At 36.2% G+C, this 22,677-nt stretch overlaps 1 protein-coding gene across 4 annotated transcripts in view; it reads left to right on the forward strand.

Annotated features, from left to right (window-relative positions):
* The window catches only part of PDE4D (phosphodiesterase 4D), a 636,407-nt gene that overhangs the window by 224,852 nt on the left and 388,878 nt on the right, over window positions 1–22,677 (forward strand). The window contains exon 1 of one of the 4 annotated variants that reach the window (XM_083816169.1): window positions 21,888–22,553. The exons of the other annotated variants lie outside the window; for them this stretch is intronic. Within the exon in view, the coding sequence (XP_083672295.1) occupies window positions 22,285–22,553 (269 nt within the window). The 5' untranslated portion in view covers window positions 21,888–22,284. Of the gene's footprint in view, window positions 1–21,887; window positions 22,554–22,677 lie in introns of those variants that run through there. 4 annotated transcript variants of the gene reach the window in all.

Consider the following 22,677-nt stretch of genomic DNA (forward strand, 5'->3'; position numbering starts at 1 on the left):
CTGGTATTTGGCTGTTGAATATCTCCTCCTTTTTTGTTCAGTTTATTTGTTGTGGCAAGGCTAAAGCAAAAAAATATGTTTTACATTTCCAATATAATTAGGTTGTTTGGGTTTGTGATGTTTTTTATTTCTGTAAATATGCTTATTACTTTCTGTAAGATTTCTAATAGATGCCTGTATGAAAAATTAATTACTTTCATAAGATCTTGTTTCATATTCAAAGAGTGTGACATGGTGTGAACAAATCTCTTCCATGACTCCTTTCACCTCCATGATCACCTTGTGCACATCTGCATGTATATTTAACTATGGAGCTTTACTTGTAAAATTAATTTTGTATTTTGTATAGTTTTAGCTCCATAGATTATCTCCTGTGATGTGAGAAAATCACCAATTTATGGGTAAGCTATTTGGTTTCAGTTTTGAAAATTAACTGCTGGGTCTTGTTTGGAAATGCAACATTGTTACTGCTGTAGTGGGGTACTCAGTATTCCAGTGTGGGGGCTGAGGAGAAAATTGTGCTGAAATTTTGTAGATTGAACAGTTATAACTCTGAGCAGTGTCCCAGACAGTAGTTGCTGTGTATTATCAAATTAGAAGAATACTAATAATACTGTTTGAGAGTATCTTTTCAAATGCATTTCTTTCACAACTGATAGTACTCATTGTAGTGCTATCCTTATTGACTTTCTAAGGTTAAAAGTTGCATATATACCTTACCAGTGTTTGTTGTACCATATTTATGATGCTTCATTCAAGCATTTAAGGTAATTCCTTGGCAAATATATATATATATATTTTTTTTTTTTTTTTATCATTGGAAAAAATTTGCAGGCCTGTGTATGCTTATTTTCTTTTGTTTGCCTAGTGTAAGTATATGGTGAATGAAACCAGTAAGCTCATAGAATTATCTATTGTGATAGAGAAGTAAAAAATACTGTTACTTCACTATATGTAATTAATGGAAAATAAAGAAAAATGAGAAATTACACTTTGTGGGATGGTAATTGCATTTTCAGTGGGAAGAACTGGAAGGAAAGATTTCTGTCAGTTTTTGGTCAGATCAGATGGTCAGCTGACTTGATCACCACAGTGACACTGAGCTCATTTGCAGTGTGTGAGTCTGTGGCTTTGTTTGCTTCTGATGTTCATGAAACAGGTCTTAACATGATTCAGAGCTGAACAAATCAAGACATCCTATGTTTTTGCCAAGATTCGGCTGTGGTCTGTGATACAGTCATCATCTGTAACTTCAAGGCAGTAGTTTATATTTATTTTAAGTTGCATTTATTATGTAAGAAACAAATATGCTGTAATTCTCATCTGCAGAAAAGGTAGTGGTGAGAAGACATTTGAGTCTGTTGTGAAATACATAAAATATCCTAAAGGTGCACTTGGTCTTATACTCTTTTATTGTTGTTGTTGCTTTAAAGTTAGCTTTAGGCAGTGTATGAAGTAGAAACGAAAATAATTCATCGACAGGAAAAAAAAAAAAGTATTTAGCATATTCCATTATCTTCTGAATCATGCATTGCTCTTTGTTGCCATCCAACACAAAAATTGGTCCTAACGATCCTCCTACCTTTGCAGAGCTCAGGTTCCCATATGTAGCTTCTTTGTATTCCCAGCCCACACTGATAACCCTCATACAATTTATATTTTTCCACTATTCACTGGATGGGAAACACACTTAATCTCCAGTCACTGGTTACACTTCAGTATACTTATGCAAAGATAGTGGTATCTGTATGCTATAAATAGTGTTTCCTTGTATTTGTTGTTCTGACTGTCTTTTGGGATCTGTTCTTAAATAAAATAAAGTAGCAATTTAGGTAAAGTTGGGACGGGTTTTGACAATAAGTCAGAACTTTTTTATTGTTCAAGTTAGGTCTTAAAATAACTCTCTGTTGTTTCAATGCACAGCAACTTTCCTCCTTTGTACACTTCAAATTGCTTTTTTCGCTTTTTCTATTTCATTAGTAACATGAAAAACATTATATGTAACTTTGTAAAAGTATAAAACTAATCTTTTTAAGGAAGTTGGCCCCCTCTACTGTTAAACAGGAGTATATGTTGTTGCATGTTTTTTTTTTTTTTTCATAAACTGAGTGAAATATGAAGAAGAGAAAATATGACCATTGAAGAAAATACCGTGGCTGATATCTGAATTTAATACCACATGGGATTATATGGAAAGATTAGACATGCTTTTCACTTTCATTTTATACATTTGGTCAGAATTTTGTAGGGCTTTTGGAAAATGAAAGATAGCTTGCAGCAGTCCATTACTTAACTAAAGAAATGCTATCAGATTTGTTTTCAAGTTCAGCACTGTTTTTCACTTTTATAGCTTGCATGTTTTGGTCGCAGAATTTCGGAGCACTGATGGTTTTCATCTGTACTTCCATGTATGCGACATTGCTAAGGCTTCAGGGTTTTGTTTAATCGCGTGGAAATATTTTAATGCAAAAAATAACCTATTATTCAAATACGTGAAAATTCTAAAAAATGTAGTGATAAGACCTTATATAAATAGAGAAGCTTTTCTGGATCAATTTCTTAGATGCTTTATTGATAGCAGTTTGGTATTTTTAAATTAATGAGAACATTAGTGATCCTTTAGTTGGTACTAATGAAAGGATTTCTTAATATGTGTTTTAACACCATATATAAATGCAATTTCCTTATCTGTGCACAGATCTTTAAGTCCAGTACAGAGTAGCTTGTCAAATGTATTTAGAAGTTCCTTGAATGGTTCAATTTTTATGTTAAAAAATAAAAGGGTTATTTGTGAAAGGCTGTCTTTGTGATACGCAAAGAGAATGATTTATCTTCCTTGTCTTTTGTCTTTCCTCTTTAGGTATGAAGGCCTAGGAACTTCTTGATGAAGGATAGGAAAGATTTTTTACTGTGTTATGTATCCTGGTAATAGAAGCAGAAAATAGGATTTTCTTTATTTTAGCCTGTGCAAAAACTAGCTGAATATCCTGTTCCCTTTATTAAAGATAATAGGATTTGAGTTACCATACCCTTACTACAGCTGAAGATAGGAAGTACATAAGTATCTGGAGAGATGTTGTAAGATGACTTTTAAATTATATTTCTGTATTTTTAATGCAGTCATTTTAAAATGTTTTCAAAGGTCAGATTTCTCTCCTGCTGTGCAGTGCTCTCTAGGATGGCAATTAGGGGAGGGGAAAACAGATTTTTGAAAAGGTTTAGCTTGAAAACTGGCTTTGGCTTTAGCTGCTTTGGAAACAATATAGCACTGTCATTAGAACTCTTTAAAAGCCTCTGTGTTTTCTCAAAAATGGTTGTATGTTTTTTTTTTTTTTTTAAACCCAACTATCATGTTTTATGTGATCAGAGACAGCCCTACATTTTCTCTTGAAATAACTTGATTTCACATATGTATTTAGGTCTGGATTTCCTTTCAAATCTACTCTCACTCCACTCAGAATTGAAGATGACTAAAAAGCAGAATCTTTGTAAGAAATGGGGTTAGCAGTAACTTTGTTGTTTAAAAAAAAAAATCTTTTTCAAAAATTTATATATAATTATCTTCTTTTACTCTCTCTCTCTCCCCTGGGACTTCAGCATATCTAGTCTTTTAGGCTGGCAGTATTGTTGCCATAAATTTTCTCAAAACTTCAGTCTCAAAATTCTATGCTTTCTTTAAGGCATGTTTCTACTCTCACTTTTTCTGATCCCACAAGCAAAGATTATGCTTATTCAAATGTCTTCAGTTATCTGTTGTGGTTAGTTCTCTTCTGGTCTGCCTGTTTTTTCCATCTGCTGTAATATGCAGCACTCTTGTTAACCAAGTCTTTTCCTATTCAAACACAGTTTTTCTTTTTGTTCCTAAACATACTGTTGAATGCAATTGCTTGGTCTCCCTTTTTTTTTTTTTTTTTCTCCACATTACTGTAGGTAAACTCAAAGGTAAAGGTATTGAAGGTAAAACTCAAATTGCTCATCTTCAAATCTATGCACAGTTTCCATTTCAGAAATTCTTTTCTGCTAGCTTTCCCTTCTCGCATATTATCATGACTTCTAACTGTTGCTTGGCTGAGTGCTGTTTTCTTTCTTTTCTTCTCTCCGTCCCTAAGAACAGTGATTTGGGATCAGGCCAATAGTTTGTTGAGCACAGTATTTATTTTGTTTCTGACTGTCGTCATAAGTAAGTCCTTAGGAGAAGAAAAAAAAAATAAAAACAGCATGAGCACATTTGATAAGTCTGATTAAAACTCTTTCACCCTGCAGTCGTCTTCAGCTGAAGGACTTTCCAAGTAGGATGTGGGCCCTATCCAGTTAACAATATGAAATGGATGTATCTCATGATCTTGCCTAGTGTGCCCTTAAGCTCATGGAAACTGTTGGCATCTGCAGGAACTCTAGGCGACGAGTTACAGTTCCACTCTTTACTACATGAAGAAATAAGTTTTTTTTCTGGGAACTTTATCCCCCATAGATTCATGTTAGGCCCAATTCTCCAATCAGAATATAATATTTAGTCCTATCCCCTCTCCATACGTTTGATCTTGTTTGCCTCTTTCTCCTACATTTATTTGCTTACGTGCCTGCTTTCTATCAATTTTCAGTGTACAATCATGGGCTTGACCTAACTATGAAAACTTAACTTGAATTATTATTTTTTTTTTAAAAAAAAAAAAAGCACCCACTATTCCATATTGGTGAATATGGACTGCATAGAGAATCATAGTCATGTAGGTTGAAAGGGACTTTCTGAGATCTCTCATCCAGCCTTCTGCTAGAACAGGTTATCTCAGGGAGTGTGCAGTTAGGTTTTGAATGTCTCCAAGGACAGAGTTTCTACAACCTGTCTCAGTAGCCTGTTCCAATGTTTGACTACCTTTGTGACAAGTGTTCTTAATATCCAGTCAGAATTTCATGTTCCAACTTGTATCTGCTGCCAAGTGTCCAATGGGTGGGCACTTTTAGTAAGAGCCTTGCTCCATCTTCTATACGCCCTCCTATTATGAAAGAAAATGAGCCTTAGCTTTATGCAGCTGCAGACAGCAGTAAGATATCTGCTTTGCCTTCTCTTCTCAAGGAGGAACAAACTCAGTTTTCTTAGCCTCATCTTTGTGGCCCATCTCTGGCCTCATTCCAATAAGTCAGTGTCTTTCTTGCAATGGTATTTTGGTATACATGTTTTTTTCTTCCCCATGTAGTCTCAAAACAGGGAAAATCACTTCTGTTGGTCTGTTGACAACAATCTTGTTAATACAGCCCCACGTGTGGTTGGCCTTCACTGCTGCAGTGGCATACAGCTGAAACATGTTAGCTCGTTGTCCACCAGAAATGCCAAAGTGTTTATCAACATGGTGATGGGCACATATATATATATATATATATATATAAATAATATATATACATATATATGCATGTATGTATATATTATTATATATAAATATACGTATATATAAATATATTTTTTTTTCTTCTGGAAATCTGTTTTCTGTCTAGGCAGCACACCACCTGCACCATTGCATGGAGTTCTTCCATTCTAGCTGCAAGACTGTACTTTGTTAAACTCCCTGACATTGCTGTCCACCAGTTTTTGTACCAAACAGGAACCCTGTCCTCCAGTGCACCAACTGCTCCCAGTCTGGTATTGCCTCAAGAGCAGTTCTCTAATGCAGGTGTTGAAGACTCACTCCTACTTTGTAGTAGACTGGAGGTACAGCAGAAGAGGAGAGAGTCAGATTTGTGAGTGCTCAAGATTGAACACGTCTGAAAAACAGAAGGAAAACTTAGTCATTAATTAAAAACAACAACAACAAAAAAAACTGCTAGGAATGTCATTTATAATGAATGTTCTTCAGACTATACTTGATCAGAGTCAAAGTACATGGTCAGTGCTGAAGAAAGATTACTAAGGTCAGTGCAAAACAAGATGAGAAAAAGGCCAAAAAATATGTTGCTAAGGCATGTTAGTTGTTTAGGTACCATATTTTTTTTCCCTCTCTGGGATCCTATGTGCCATATATACCTGATTGGCTTGGCTCGGCTCTGCAGCTGCTGCATTTGCCATATAGTCCTTGCAGTACACTCGGAGGAGCTCAGCTGGAAGTGTATTTCTCAGTTTCAGCCTAATGGCTGCCACTTTGCCTGTCCCAGAGCTGTTATGTCATTCCTCCCATCCTCCAGTCACCTTATGTCACCTTGTGTACAAGAAATGGTACCCTTGGTGCTTCTTAAAAAAAAAAAAAAAAGAAAAGGCAGCTGTATATGAACCAATTGTCCTTTAGAAGGACAAGAAATGAGTGTTAAACACATTCCATACTTACCAGTATAGCATGAGTGACGAGACACAAAACTTTGGACTTTGAAATGTACAAATTTTGCCCCTTCAAAAGTACTGACCAAATGTTTTTTACTGATGAGTGTTGACAAGCAGATAAGGTTCATCTGGGTTGAAGCATCACTGGTCATGTTGGAGAAGATGCAGGTGAATTAACTTCATTTGACTAAGGCTCTGCACTTCTCAGCAATTTGGGATTACCTTGCAGCTCAGTGTTGTTTACTCTCTTCTAGGATTTTATTTTCTTCAGTAAACACAGTTGATTTTTTTTTTTCTCTTCTGCTACTATTTAGAATATATCGAGCTAAACCTGCCAGTTACAGTTTTGGCTTTGCTTCCTCCACTCCAAGCCCCGGATCACATTTTTAATTAAGTCCAGCATCTCTCTTGTTCCAGACTGTAGGATTTGCAGCTGTGACTCCCTTCATCCAGACTGCAGGTTATAATTTCTAGCTATGTTCAGAAGGCAAAAATTAACAGGGGAAACAACAGCTGCAGCATGAAAAATTGGAGTAGGGAAGGGGGCTGAAATTAACCCGAAACTATGAACAGAATGGTGAAGAGAAAGGGAGTGTGCATTGTAATGGTGTGTGAGCAGAGGAGTGAAGAGAGGAAGAGATTGGAACTGACCAGAAAGCACAAGCATCTGGAGCTTTCTGTAATCAAAATTCAAACAATACTTTTAACTGTTGACTTTTCAGAAAATTAAATATTAAATCTTTCCAAGCTGAAAAAAAAATCAAAGATAAAGGCTTTCTTATGAGTGCTGAAATTCTACACTAAATCCTGTCATGCTGTGTTAGCCTTTGTAATTCTGGACTTGAAAATGGTCCAACCATTCTATTTACACCCTTTCAAGCTAAATATGAAAACAGGAGATGGGCTTCCTTTATGTTCTTTTTTTTTTCTTTTCTCACCAGTCCTCTAACACTCACTGCTCTCCTCCATCACAAACCTACTGCTTGTCTTCCCCTTCAGAATTCTTTGTTACTTCTCTCCAGCTCACCAATGATATCTTATTTCATTGCAACAGATTAGCACCTGGCTTTGATCAGCCTGTAGATGAGCCTGTAATACCTTCCTCTTGGATTTCAAACAAGAATCAACAAAAAACAATTTGAAACAAAGTTCAACAAAACTTCTGTCCATCTCATATTTGGTACGTGGAATGTTTAGAAAATCTGTAGATATTTCACTGTTGTTCTTGGAATCCTCATCTGTACTGTGCTCAAAATCTTAAGTCACTACTGCATACTATCCTGTATGATAAAAAAAAAAATTGTTTCCTTATACTTTACCTCTGTCTTACTCCTCTGCTCACTGTGATTTTTGTTAAATTTTAAACTGTTTATTGAAGCTTTATTATTTTTCTGAAGTTGTACAAAATCTGTCCCAGTGGGGCTGTAATACTTTGCTGTGGCTCAGAGGTACTGCAGTAGAGGAGTAGTTAAATAATTTTTTATTAAAATAAAAAATACACACATACACACACAAAAAAGAAAAAAAAATCCCTAGGTGTAACAAATTGTAAAACAAGAGCGTTTTGATGCTCTGCTTTTTACTTTAACTCTGCAGTTCTCCCTCGAGTCCGCTAGAGGGGGGATTTCTGCTTGCATTTCCCCAAATATTTGCAGGCATTTGATGTGATAAACTTTGGATGTTTTCTTACTGTAAGCTTTGTATGTAGCATTGAATTGACTTACAGTAGATGGTAATTGATACTCATATATCTCTTTATTCACTTTTCAATCATTGACTTTTGTTGGATATTAAGAGAACCATGCATTGGGGTTTTCAAACACTTCTGAAAATTTAAATTATTTACTGTGATTTTGTACTCATTGTTTATGTTGCTTCATTATGTGGTAGCTATAGTCCTGAATTTAACTGTCTCAGGCTTTAAGAAATACACAGTAAAAAAACTAAGAATATCCCTGAACTAACATTTCATGCCAAAGAGAACTTGTAGTTTAAAGCAACATATAGCAGATTGATAGATTTAAGAGGGAGTACTTCTAACTAAAAGAGAGGACTACCTCAAGTATTGTTTTCAGTAGCCCAGTTTGCCAGGCTTCTAAAGCCACTGCAAAGAAGAATCTGAAGGTAGATAATGAGATAAAATTTGCAGGTGTTTATAGGCAGATTCCCTTAAGAGACTGTGCTGAAGAGAGCTTGAAGGCATTAAGTAATGACAGAGGGATGAGGGAAATGGATATCTTAAGTGGAAGTTGACATTTTAGCAAGATGAAAAAAAAGAGAGAGGGTGGAATAGTTAGAGAAGACTTCTAAAAGCCAAGGCAGGCAGTCTGTGTCAGCAAAAACAGGAACAGAGACAGATAAAATTGAGCAGAGTGTCATACCAGAATGATTGGCTAGGGAGATTTTTCTTGTCAGCAGTGTTCTGAATTGCTGGCAAAACTGTATTTGTCAAAGCCAGGAAAAAGGATGGAAGATAATGATTTTCTGGATGAGAGTTATGTGTGTGTGAACAGATGGAATCGCTACATAATCATGTGACTCTGAAAATTGGATTCTAGACGTGAGCACACACCTTATTCTGTGCTGAACATACATTTCACAGGGGTTCTTAATTTACAGCGCTGAAGTCATAAAGCTCTCTATCAGCATACTGCCATTCATGGTCTATAGACAACACAAACATTCCACCAGAGTTTTGGTTTCCTCTGATAAATAAAATTTCCAGAGACCTCGCTGTTTGTTTAGCAAAATTGGCAGAACTAACTTTTCAGTGCTGTTCCTTGTCTTGCACCATCACTGCTATTACTTAGACCGCCAGGCTTTTCTTCTTAATTCCTCAGTGTACTATTCTTCATGTGCCCTTTCCAGCATACTCTTTTCTCTTTTGTTTAACCCTTTGTTTTTCATCTGAGTGCTTATCTAAATGCAGATTTACACTGTAGTGCATATTGTTTGCATAGTTAGATAGCTTTTCATCCTTTTAGGGGTTCATCTTCCCTTAGGAGCAGTTCTGGTAATGGAAGAATCTGGGATGTATTTGCAGGACACAGAGGCTATTTTCCTGTTTGTGCTCTTTCCACATAGGCTCCAAGACTGTTTGAAGTCCAGCTCCTTTAGGTTGTCAGGAGAGCTTGTTTTGGACACTCAGTTTGCCTTCTTCGATTTCCCAGTTGAACAGAGGTTTTTAAAAAAAAAAAAACCACAACATTCTTAAGCGTTATGAAGGAAGAAGGTACAGGTACACATGGAGGGTACCATCTGGTTCATTTCTTGAACTGCTGCATCTTCCTTTGGTACCATGTGCCTTGTCTGAGCACCACACACACTGAGCACCACACACAGGTCCTTTTTTAGAGATGGGAAACTTAGGTGTGTTTCTGGACCATTTTTTTATGAGTCTGTGATGTTTTCTGCCAAATGGAATTCATGAAAAACATTGACAACTGAGCTGGCTTAAGAATTAAAGTATTAACCTGTGCAGAGGTTCCTGGGAACTGGAAAGAGAAATCACTTCAACCCTTGCATTTCTTAGACTATATTTTCTCTGTAATCCTTTCTAATATTTTTATGTAACCATCAAGATTTGATGAAAGGGGATCTCCCATGAGAAGGCTCATCTAACCACCAGAAACAGTACTCTGGCAACCTCTTAGCCATCATGACCACATTTGGGACCACTCAGTTGGATATTATTTTGCAACAGAATATTGCCATTTCTATTGTATTCAACATCCTAGCACTGAACCATACTACTACTTTCTGAATCTGAGGTTGGGATAGAGAGAGTATTTCACTTTAGATTTCATTTCTTCAGGCAGTTTCAAATTCCTTTTCTAAAAAAGCCTTCCATTGAGGAACAAATCCATTGGGAACTGTTAAGTAAAAAACATAATATTGAGACTGAGATGGCCCAAACATTGCAAATTATTGGAAACTGGCTATTATGGGAAGTGTCACTGTATGCTTCTTATCTTCCACTCTTCCATCATGACTTATGCTTAGCAACTGTCAAAGATGGTATACTCAGGCAGATGAGCATTTGGTCTGACCAGTATGGTTCTTCCTTATTTTCTTGGTATTTAGCATTGTCCTTATGTTCATCAAACTTGTTTTAGGAAATCATCTGTCACTGGTTGAGTTGATGCTGTTTATCAGGTCTTCCCTCTTATATACTGCTTATCTTGTTCAGCAAAAATTATTATTATTATTTTAATGTGACCATAAAAGAAATAATAAAGATCTGCATAAGAAATGTGCAGTTCTTCTTCACTAATAAAATCTGCTGCCACAGAAGGAACAGACAGGCTAAAGCGTCGGTGTTCACCAAGGAATGTAAGTGCTTTGATGCTTTGGCTGAACAGTTATTTTTTTATGCTACTCTTCATTTCTACCTCAGCCCTACCTATACCTACCTATACCATTTCTACCTCTACCCTACCTATATTTTAATCAGGTATTACAAAAAGCTACCAACTCAGTTAATCTTTTAATTCCACCAAACCTCTAGAGAAGTCTTCATTCCCATAGAGTGAGCTAATTTCTAGGGAAATGCTTCATTATACAACCAGAACCTCAAACGCAGCTCTGAGGTTATGAACGCATTTCCAGAAGGCAGTCTCCAACTCTCACTGCTTTAAAGACATACCCAGTCCCAGTCTCCTTTGATAACAAAGGACTTTCAAGCTTATATATGGGCAAGATTATGCATTCTACAAATGATTCTAGGGGTACAAAGGAATTTTAAAGGTTTTCCAACCACCTAAAGAGAAAATGAGCTGTCCTCCCTTCCAGATCATTGTATTCCACTGCTTCATTTGCTACTTCCCATCAGCCGGCAAGCGTTCATCCACTTAAGAGGAAAGCAAGGCTCATCACATGTAACGGTTTCTCAGGACAACAAACAACAAATTTTGGCATATGTAAGGCTATGGTTTTGCACAAGCAGTTCTTGGATTTAGCAGCTCTTGGAAACACAGTTCAGTCTGAGGATTCTACTGGCTCTCCTACCACCTTTTGTCTGCACAGAGACCTGGAGACTTATTTGTATGTCTTTTTGCATTGGAGAGCCCACTTTGAAAAGCTTGGGCACTGCAAAATAAAACTCAGAGAAAACCAGCATCCTGGATGACAGCACTATGAGGTATACCTGATAGTTTTAGATAAAAGACAGTAAAAAAAAAAAAAAAAGAATATCAGTAATATCAAGTTGGGAGAACATTTTTAATATTATACCACAAGATAGTCAGTGGTCCTTTTAATAAAAGATTTTTGGAGAGGGAGTAAGTAGCATGTAAATAACATTCACAGAAGGTGTTGTATAACCAAAGCTATTGCAGATAGTTACAGAAAACACAGGTGGAAGCAACACTTAGAAAAGGTCTTCAGTGGAATTTTCTGTCACATCTCCAGCATTTTCCTTCTATTTGCCATTACCTTAGCAGCTACTGATTACTTAGCTGTTACTGATTTTCACTCTGTGAAAATATACAATTGGTGCAACAGACCTTAGTTGTGTATATAGCTGTCAGATTTAGTGGACCCAAAGTTTTAAAAGATCAGCTTAAAATGTCAAGCAGCTGCATCCCTTTTTTTCCATATGTGTTCAACATCTGTACACCCATTAGTCTACTGGTATCTTCGTTTCAGTAGAGATGTCATGCTTAGAAGCATAGAGGAAGCATGGGGGCGTTAGATTGTTCATGCAATCTTAATTCACCAAGGAAATCCAGATTTATTCAGAAACTGTTTCTCAACATTTCTAATTGGATAAAAGTGTTAGAAATATAACCATCAATATGATTTTTTTCCACTTGTATTAGTTCTTAGAAAAGCTTCTTTTAAAAACAATTACATTTTTTATTGTTGCTCATTTTTTTTGTTTGTTCACTTCTTAAAGGTACTCAGCAGAGCCTTGGGAGAAAGGAAACCTGGAAAGTGAGCAGCAACCTAACAGCTGCTGGGCTGCAGGTTCCCTACAAACTGAAAGGGCAGGCAGATATCCTCCTGGCTTGCCTCCTAGCTCTTTGCAGAATTTTCAGTAGCCTCAATACAACATCTTAATTCCTGTCGATCTTGTAGAAAACAAAGTGATATTTATTATCAAGGTTATTAGCATTACTTTGAGTAGAGTTTTATACATGCAAATGTGCTGCCAATCAACAAAGGTTCTGACAGGTTTACAAAGGGATCTGTGCTTGAAGAAGAAATGCCAAGGAAAGGATCAGAGGTATACACCAAAGAAAAAGAGGAAGCTTTAAATTTGTAATGCTTTCCTAGAAGCTTGTATACTCTAAGTTCTAGTTCAGTTGTACAATTGATTCTTGGGTTTATGCAAGGGAACTGTGATACTGCTAGTCTGCATGATAAAAAGTTGTATTCACACTGGCCCTTTTTGCAGCTTCCAAACCCTGTAGAAAACATAAAACTTTGAAACGGAACATGCCAAACTAAACAGCCATGTTTCACTTGGAAACAGCTATTAAGTCTCAGGTTGCTGATGTTGATCATCAGACTAGATGAAAAATAAAGAGGATATAATGTATTTGGCTAGTAAAAGCTTCATTTTGATAGTCCTACAGAGCTGTCTGATTCTTCCTGTGGTAATTTTGCAGTGGAAAATGCATAACTCTATGTTAAGCTAAATTAAACATTTTTTTTCCTTTACTTTCTTAAATTCCTGCATTCTGTGAAAAGCTCAATTTCTGTTTTGTGCCTTTGAAAGTCACAGAAAGAGCGATCTGGTAACAATTTCAAGCATTGCTTTTTAACTGACTGTTCTGTTGAGACAGATCATTTAGTTATTTCCTTTTGACTATGTGTTGTAATAACACATTTCACTGAATTAGCTATAGTAACTTGCATCAGTGTTTCAGGGAGCAGCAAGTGCGGGGATGCTCGCATGTGCCAGGAGCCGAGGATTACCCCACTGCAGCCAGGGCAGAGTCCTGCAGCATCAGAACAGCCCTGGGAACTGGGACTGCAGCCAGCAGGCCTGGGGAGACCAGGGAACAAATCAGGTCCAAGACAGGAGGAGCAGGAGACCAGGCTGGAGATACAGTTACCTGCAACAGGTCTGGAGCTAGCTGGGACAGCAGAAAGCAGGGCTGGCCACAGCCACAACGCATCTCTGCGCACTTCCGTGGGGGTCTGGGGCCCATTTATGTGATCAGGGCCCTGCAAACTGCAAGTACCCACTGCTGGTGAAATTCTTTCTTTAAAAGCCACAGGGAAAATAAAACTTGGAAAGGTAAATCTTCTTGCTACAGAAGATTAAATAATCTGTTGTTATGCTGAGCTACCTTAGTCAGTGAAAATAATATAACCTCAGGAAGATTTTTTTCCCTTTTTATATTTTTTTCCCTTTCATTTGAGAGTCAAGATATAAATAGACCCAATATTTATTCTTAATGCAAATATTATGACATTATCTAATTACCTCAAATCTAGTAATAAATACAGCCATGGTCAAAACAAGCAACAAAGAGCAGAATTATAAAGCTAAAAAAATACTATGTTTCTTCATCATCTGAACTCTGGGTTATCTTCTTCAGTTAATGGATTTCATGTTTTAGATTAAAATGCATAAAAATCTCTAATGCATAAAAATTTCTCTAAGATCTTAGTTCCTTTTCCATTTAATGGTGAACTTTATTTTTAGTGAACTCTTATGTGCGTTCTTTGTTAACATTAATGGCAGAGTATTCTATGTACAGGAAGGATTATTTTAAAATTCAGCTTAGTGGTTTTTTTTGTTGTTTTTTTTTTTTGCTTTATCATGTTAGCTTGGTTTGGTTTCAGTCAGTAATTCAGGGGTGTTAATGTAACACAAGTACTTAACATATTTTGTAAAGATTTGACAATTTTTCTTGCTCCTTTGAAAACCTGAGCTTTGAAAATGAAAAAAGGGATGTTTCCCTTAAAATAATAAGCAATCACAAAGTTTGAAATGTTAACTTCTCCAAAAATAGATGTGTTCCTTAAGATGGTGATGAACTGGTAACACAAATGAGTATGAGTTTGTATTAGGTAGGAATTGTTCCTGGTTTAGGGTTCTTCCCATAGTGCCTGTATTTCTTCTATTTCATTGTCTGACTTCTATACATTTATCCTGTCCCTACTTAAAGTCAATGGACATAGGTTCATGAACAAACCTCCTACAGTACTAGTTTCTCAGGTCTCTGGTTTTAAAGGCGTACTAAATATGTTGCTTTCTAACATAAATACATTAATTTTCTAACCTGATAAACTATATATGACTCTCTTATTTAAATGCTGTTGCAGTACATTAGAGTACCTGAAAGCAGCTGTACTTCTTCATCTTAATTAGTCATATTTTTATTTCTCTAATTATGTATGTGACAGGATGTAATTCAGTAAATGATTTGGGATGTCTCTAATTAGTTGCAATAAACAAATTAAGTTGGTTACTATTTTCTTTTAAGGTATTAGTTATGTTACCTTTTACTACTGCGCATTCCAGTCTGGCTTCTTCTGGTTCCTAGTTTCTCCCTGCCTGGAAATGGTCTTTCTTAATTCTTAGTAACATTGTAGAAGCAAATCCTTTGTGTTTTACTTCTAATTCTTACCAATCTGTAAAGTGACAAGTTTAAAATCTGTAGAAAAGACACTGAAGTGACTCTAAATGAATTGTATGAATGAGTTTCTTAAAAGGTGTGGTCTTTTTATCTATCCAAAATTTTGGTAGCAGGGCAATGCTAAAACCCATTTATAAGAACAAAGTTGAGTTGAACCATTCATAAATTGAACAGCTTAAACAGAAATCTCCAAGTTCCCAAAAATCCTGTGGCATTAATGCTTTTTCATTAGCTATGATTTCTCTTTCAATGCACTTATTTTTCTCTATCAGTTGCTCATCTGCAGATAACGAATTATTTAAGAAACTATTGTAGGCTCTTAGACTTTTTTTTTTTTTTTTCAATTTATAACCTCTCTAGATTTTATAGATGTTTCTTTGAATTCCTCCCAGCTTTTAATGCATGGTCAAAATAACAGATTCCTTGGAATGTAACAGATAGTACAGATTCCTTACTAAGTAAACTGTCATTGCATGTGTCTGACCTCCCAGAAATGCACTTGTTTATTTGTACATTGTACTCTAGCTTAACCATAATGCTTGGAGGACCTGGGTAAATTCTAGTTTGCTAAAAGCTATTGCTCCTGCTAGCTTCAGAAATAAACTCTGAAGTTTGGGAATCTGGAATATTGATATACTTTTTGCGAAGTACTTGTGATTCTCAGATTTTCACAGAGCCATCATACATTCATGGACACCAACAGGCAAAATTATGCTCTCATCAGTAAGTTAATAGATTTTCCGAAAGCTCTAACAGTAATTGTCAAGTCTAGCCCTAAGAAGTCTAAGATTACAACCACAACTTTCCTAGACTTTTTAAACAATCCCATATTTATATTAAATACTGACTGGGGAGGTGGGGCTGGGCTAGGCTGGTCTTGGGTTGGCTTAGCTCAGCTGTTTGGCTCTTTTCATTTTGTGCCCAGCCCTTTCCACTGACCTCTCCTTTCCCCTCTCCTCATGACTGCTCTGAAAAGCTGTTTATGCTTATAGCTGTTTCCTGCTCATTAGAGGTCAAGTCCTTCAATTACAATTTAATAGTTAACAGATATCTTTATGCATTGCAGTGGCAGGAATGCTGCCTGTTGCTCCTGTGCATTCTATGATGCAATTGTATAAAAGTACATTCATTTCCCTTAATCCTACCCCAGGAGATGTTTTATTACACAATTGTTTAGAAATTACAGTTATTGCTACTCTGTTTATTCTTATTTGTCATATGAGGTGATTCACTTTTATGTCAGTACATACATGTGGGCAATGATGCATCTTCCTATCTTTCACTGGGAAACCAAGCTTCTTGCTACATCAGTTTTTTTAAAGAATATATTTTTTTAAAAGAAATGTTGCTTTTCTCTTTTTGTTTGATATTCTAGCATGTGTCACCCTTGCTGAGGCCTTTTTTCCCGCAATGGAATGGTAAAGCCATTTCATTTTCAAATAGCTTTCTTTGTGTGGTCAAACAGGATTGTGTTAGTAGTCCTTTCTAATGAAAGCTCTTGAACATAGGCCAGTTTTTCTTAATCCTTTGAGTTAAGCAACATCAGATCTGGTTAGAAGGAAATCTTCAGGCTATCCTATGCAGTGTTGATATAATGATTACATTTATAATGAAATACTAAGTTCTTGAGATGCATGTTTCCCCCAGTTTTGTTTTGTTTTCTTGTATGCATGTATGGGAATGAGTGTTTTTAAACTGGAGTACTTAGTTCATTTACCGCAGTGTTTACAGGACAGAATTGGATGGCCTCCAACAATCCTTAGTTTATAGAGTTTTATTCCAGAAACAAACTGCATTCAGAAAATATCATTAGTTCTTCATAGTGACATGAATTGTAAAAAGAACTGTAGAATCTTGCAAAGATTTCAGAGGGAATATGAATTCACCCTTCAGAAACACATTGGACTGTTCTGTTTAAATATTTTTATCCAATTCACAGCTTTTTTTAAAGTTCCACTGTAGGTCTGTATTCCATTTTGAAAATTATTTCGCAAGTGTATATCTAAGTGTTTTCTCTGATACTTGCATAAAATATTGCTGAATTCTTCATGCATGGATTTAAAAATCTTCCACATTTTTCTTAGACTGGAGTCTGGCTATGTTTTAAAAAGTAGCTAGTTTGTGTTTTCTTTTATTATCATATGCTCAGTGTTCCTTTATCTGTGTTGTTCGTGCTGTGCACAGAAAAGACAGAACAAAAATTCAGCAGCTCATTTGGGGGAATCAGCAACTGAACAGCCCTTTTTTATTGTAGAATCACCACAACATTTCCAAATACTCCAAAAATAATAATAATAAAGAAGACTGACTAAATACAGTACCACTTTATTAAATTGCAAGATAAATCTGAGCTGAAACTTGAAAGTAGTTTTTTTTAGCAACTTCTTAGGGACAGAAGTGCTCTAAAATTTTAAGTGACTTCAAGTGTTTTATTGGTGGTGAGCAGACCATACCTGACCAGGCATACTGTGAGCTGTTCTTCCTTTATTCTCTTTTCTTTCTGAAAGCATACTTATATATGTATGTCTACTGGGCTATTTGGAAAGTTGACCTGATTTGGTCATTTTATGCCATTTTAGGTGCCATTGTTCTATTAGGATGTTACTGAAAACAAGAGATGGGATCTTAGAATACTTTACTTATATGACATAGCACCCATTCTTCACAACCACACCTGACTTTGTATTCTTTTCTTTCCCACTTCTGCACTGTTCTCAGGTGCGGAACTAGAGTTCTTCATCACGCTGTGGCCTCACACCTGGCCCTGCTTTAAGCAGGAATGTTTGCAGAATTTATTAGATTGTTCTCTTGCATATGTTGTAGCTCTTCCTGGCCTTCATGATCAACAGAGTATTGAACACTTCAGTGTTTATGTATGGTTACCATAAGGAGGATATTTTTTATTTAGGAAAACTACAAGAATTGAATGATGGACTTTCATTTTTAAAAAATATCTTTAAGTGGTAACTGGAAGAGAATAGAAGGAATTGGTACTTCTAGGTTTTTGTAATACTGAGCTTCCGTTCTAAAGAGATTCTAGTTCTCTGCTTTTGACCTGAGCCTGAAGCTGGTTTATTTGGATGCATAGTAAGCAAGACTAAATCTGATCTCAATATAACTTTTAGCAGTACAACTATCACTAAGCAAAGGTTGGAAAATCAGATTTAATTGTGGGTACATTAAATTAGAATATTTAATCAAAGTGAATCAGACATACTGTATAAACTTAATGTAAGCAATATCAACATTATCTTTTGTAAATGTAGTATATATGAGCTCTCAAGTGTTCTTATTTTGAAAGAATCAGCAAATATCTCTTGTGGCTGAATTTCGCAGTCCACTTTCAATGATCTCATTAGTAGGACTGGGGAAGAGCCTAGTAAACTAATTCATCTCTATTTAAAAATAAATAAAATACTTCTTAAAAATAATCTGGATTTAAAAATCCTACAGTCATTTTGGCATTGTACGTTACACTTTCCTTTCTCAGCATATGAGAAAGGAAAAAAATATATACTTTTGTTTTTACCTGAAGAGTTGGTTTTTTTTTTCCCCAAAGAAGTGGAAAAAAAGTAGCCGCTAATGCTTCCTAGATTTAATAATTGTGGTGATATTTATAGGGGGATCGGATGATTCAGTATGTCTATTGAAACAGAATCAGAATCATCTAGTTTGGAAGAGACCTCCAAGATCACCTAGTCCAACCTCTGACCAAACACTAGCAAGTCCTCCACTAAACCATATCACTAAGCTCTACATCTAAATGTCTTTTAAAGACCTCCAGGGATGGTGACTCAACCACTTCCCTGGGCAGCCTATTCCAATGCCTAACAACCCTTTCAGTAAAGAAGTTCTTCCTAATATCTAACCTAAGCCTCCCCTGGCACAACTTTAGCCCATTCCCCCTTGTCCTGTCACCAGGCACGTGGGAGAATAGACCAACCCCCACCTTGCTACAGCCTCCTTTAAGGTACCTGTAGAGAGCGATAAGGTCGCCCCTGAGCCTCCTCTTTTCCAGACTGAACAATCCCAGTTCCCTCAGCTGCTCCTCATAAGACTTGTTCTCAGATAGGTCTTTTCATTAATGAACCATTATCTTTACAAAAAAAAATACATTTATAGTGGTTTTTTTTTTTTTTGATGTACAGTTAAGAGAACTGGAAATGATTTTCTTTTTCCTTATGGAATAGTTTGTCCTCTTTCTGCCTTGTTCTTTCTCCCACTTCTGACTGTAAAATAAGCATTTCATCTAAATCACACCATATTTTATGTTGTTACATACTAAGCCTCTGCTTTTTATTACAATGAAGGCTGCTTACACTTCTTATCTACAACAAAATCAGACCAAAGGCTTTCATTTAACTTCAAGAGTATCTTTGAGTGTTGTCACAGGACATCCAAGTTCTAGGTGGTGACAAATACTAGCTCAACAGATTGTTAAATAACTTGTATAGCAAGACTTTATAGGAATTAAAAGTATTGGTCTGTGGTTCTGATCTAATGAAAAGTATTGGTTCTGATTGTGAATATCTCCTTTAGTACCCCTAGATATTTTCCTTTTTCTAAGGAGAAAAAGGTGAGTGTATGTCAGATTAAGGTGTCTGGGGAAATGGAACATTGAAATTCAGGTTAATCCATTAACGGATTTTCGTTCAAGTAAGGAAAAGCATTTTAATTAGCTGTTCATGGGAATGGTGCTACTTTATAATGACTGAGTTCAGGTGTCCTGTTAAAGGGTCTTATCCTGCTGTTCTGTACACATTGCACATTATCTCTTTAGATATGTGCCAACTCCTCTTGGTGCCTGTAATGCAGGGTGTCAAGTTAATGGTTCTTAATTCTAATATTACTGAAGAAAATGAAAATGATCTGTGGACTAATAGTTTCTTCTTCTATCACTTTCTCTGTAATGTAGTGCAACCTAAACCAGGAACTGAAATCAGTGTTAGTGGTCTTGTTGATGTTGTTAATTCACTGATGTCCAAAAATATGGATCTTTTTAGTTTTATAAAGCCATTGCTGCTCTCTGAAGACCATACTTCAGAATAGACATAAGATGGCAGTATTTCATAGTATAAAAGAATGTAAGTCTCAATACAAACTGTATTGTTGGGGAAATAAAAGAAAAAAAAAAGATTGGGCTTACATGGAATAATAGATTAAAATAAGTGATATTTTTTGTTCATCGTGGATATAAAATAATTGCTTTCATATAATATGCTTTTATTATTTTTCTTTTTTGAGGAATGCTGCTGTCGATGCTATTCCAAAGAAAAAGGAGTGGCAGCAGTTATTGTATTAGTTATATCTTAGTTATGATTTAATCCAATTATTTTTGTCTGTGGATTAGCACTTCATTTCCCGTTTAAATTTTGTTCTCAATAACGCACAACATAAATTTGTTTTTGTGGTGTCAATTGTATCTGTGTTTTAGTCTATATTTGGGCCATGTTGGTTTTCAGACCCTGATTAAATCTTATAACCCTAAAAAAAATTTTAGAAAGATAGACAAAAGTGGAATGCATGGTACTTCTGCATTCTGTGGCACTGTCCAAGATTGAGTTAAATTTGTAAATACACCGTTATCACATTTCACATATGACGCAGTACAGTTAAACTTGTCTACATAATGTGGCTGACACCTGATAGCAATGTCATTCTTAACGTAAGTTGACCTTTTAGTTGCTGTTCAACTGAACAACATGATGATGTTCTCTTTATAATTCTCAGGAATTGTGGCTTCAATGCTAAGTACAAAGGTGATTCCTCTCCTTTGCGGCACTGGGCTGCTTTCGCAGGATTTCTGATTTCACCCTAATATAGATAACAGTATGGCCTTTCACATGTGGCCATATAATTGTACACAAAGAACCTTCACCCCATTGAAAACCTGGATATTGTGTGTGCTTCTAAAGTGAAATTCTTATTCACAGAGGAAAGCAGGATTGTAAGATGAAGTAAAACAGAAAAGTATATTGCACTAACAAAAATTATATGTAACCAATCCTCTGGCATTAAAAAAGAAATCTTTCATAAAATAATGATGACTTGTTGTTGCAGAATGAACAGGAAGCGTGGTTATAACTGAAATGTTATTGTCATCACTGTAAATGTGAATGCAGCAAGCTTAAGTAAATATTAGCCTTCCACCGGTTATTACAGGTCTTTTTCTGCTATCGGTCATGAACAAAACTGAGCATGTTAATAAAAAAATTTCTAGAATAGCTGGAGTCAGTTATTCTAATTACAAATGAATAAAATAAAAAACCCTCATAGGATTGACTGGAAAAGGTTTTGTTGGATCAGAAAACTCACTGTTATCTTGCAAAATTGCATTAAAAATATTTCAAAAATGAAATTTAATAGCAGTATGCACTGATTAAATAAATGCAATTACTTTTGTTTTTCTATATATCTGAGGTTCCCTTTTCATATCATTAGTTTGTTTCCTTGCCAGCTGTGAACAGAAAAAAAGGCATTTCCGTAGTTCAAGTAGTGGTCATGATGTGATGGTACACTGAATTAAGAACATCTCATTAAATAGATGCTAGTAGCTGTCATAGTCTGATTTTGGTCTGTGTACAGCTCTTAACCTCATGTTTGTTTTGTATTTCTGGAAAATGCAAGGTGACAGGTATGAGCCATTCCTAAATGTATTTGAAAAGTGGTTGTCGTTGGCCTGCTTTTTGGGGAGGAGGGGGGAAAGGTGTAGGAAGAGAAGGCAGAACTGCAAACCTTTTGCATTATTTAATTGTAGCGTTTGCTAGTTAGTTTGAGGTAAAAGTTTGTAATCTTCATTTGTAAATGGGGACAACAAAGATAAATACTATAGATTCTGGAAGGAAAAACAAAACAAAACAAAATAAAACCCACAAAACAGAAGATATTCAGCATTCCCCCCTCCTTTCAGCCTCCCTGAAGGTTCAGCAGTAAGCAAATGGAAAGAATAACCAAACAAAATTGAGCACACATCTGATGCTTAAGCCCTCCTCCAGCACTTATGTACATAACCAGAAGTCACTCAAGCAGCTGCAGCACATTAGTTCCAATAGTTTAACAGGCAGCTTTATAGCTCCAACAAAGGCTGTGCTAAAGCAGTTTCTTCCTCCTGTGCTCACCCGCTATGATAGCTAATAAGTGATCTTTGGCAAGAGGACGGTGAGAGTGGTAATGTTTAATAGGTTTCTGTGGAGGAGTTAGCTTGCTTTTTTTCTTTGCAGATCATTATCTGTAGAGAGACGCTGAGGGCAGGTGTCACCATGTTGAGAGCAGAATAGGCTGAGCCGGAGCTCTGCACGATTCTTGAGAGCAGACGTAGAAAGGAAAGCTGTCAAACCGATATTAGGTTGTAGTAGACCTTACTAACAAGCTTATCTGGGAAACATGGCTCAGCAGACAAGTCCGGACACCTTGACTGTTCCTGAAGTGGATAATTCACACTGTCAAAATCCGTGGTTAAATGAAGATCTTGTGAAGACCCTGAGGGAAAACCTGTTGAAATACGAGAAGTCCAGGACATCTAGGAAATCTTCATCTGCTTCTCCCCGCTTGTCTCCAGTTATTTCTCCTCGAAACTCTCCCAGGCTTTTGCGCAGGATGCTTTTGAACAGCAACATACCAAAGCAGCGGCGTTTCACTGTGGCACATACCTGGTAAGCATTCAGCAGGTTGTCATGAGACATCAGGTTAACTTGTCTCCATAAAGCATTTCTCTCCTTGGTGTCAGGGTTTTTTTTTGCTTGCTTGACCTCAGCATGGTTCTGTCTGGTTGAAAGA

The sequence above is a fragment of the Anser anser genome (assembly GCF_964211835.1).
Source record: "Anser anser genome assembly, chromosome: Z".
In the NCBI taxonomy this organism is placed as follows: domain Eukaryota; kingdom Metazoa; phylum Chordata; class Aves; order Anseriformes; family Anatidae; genus Anser; species Anser anser.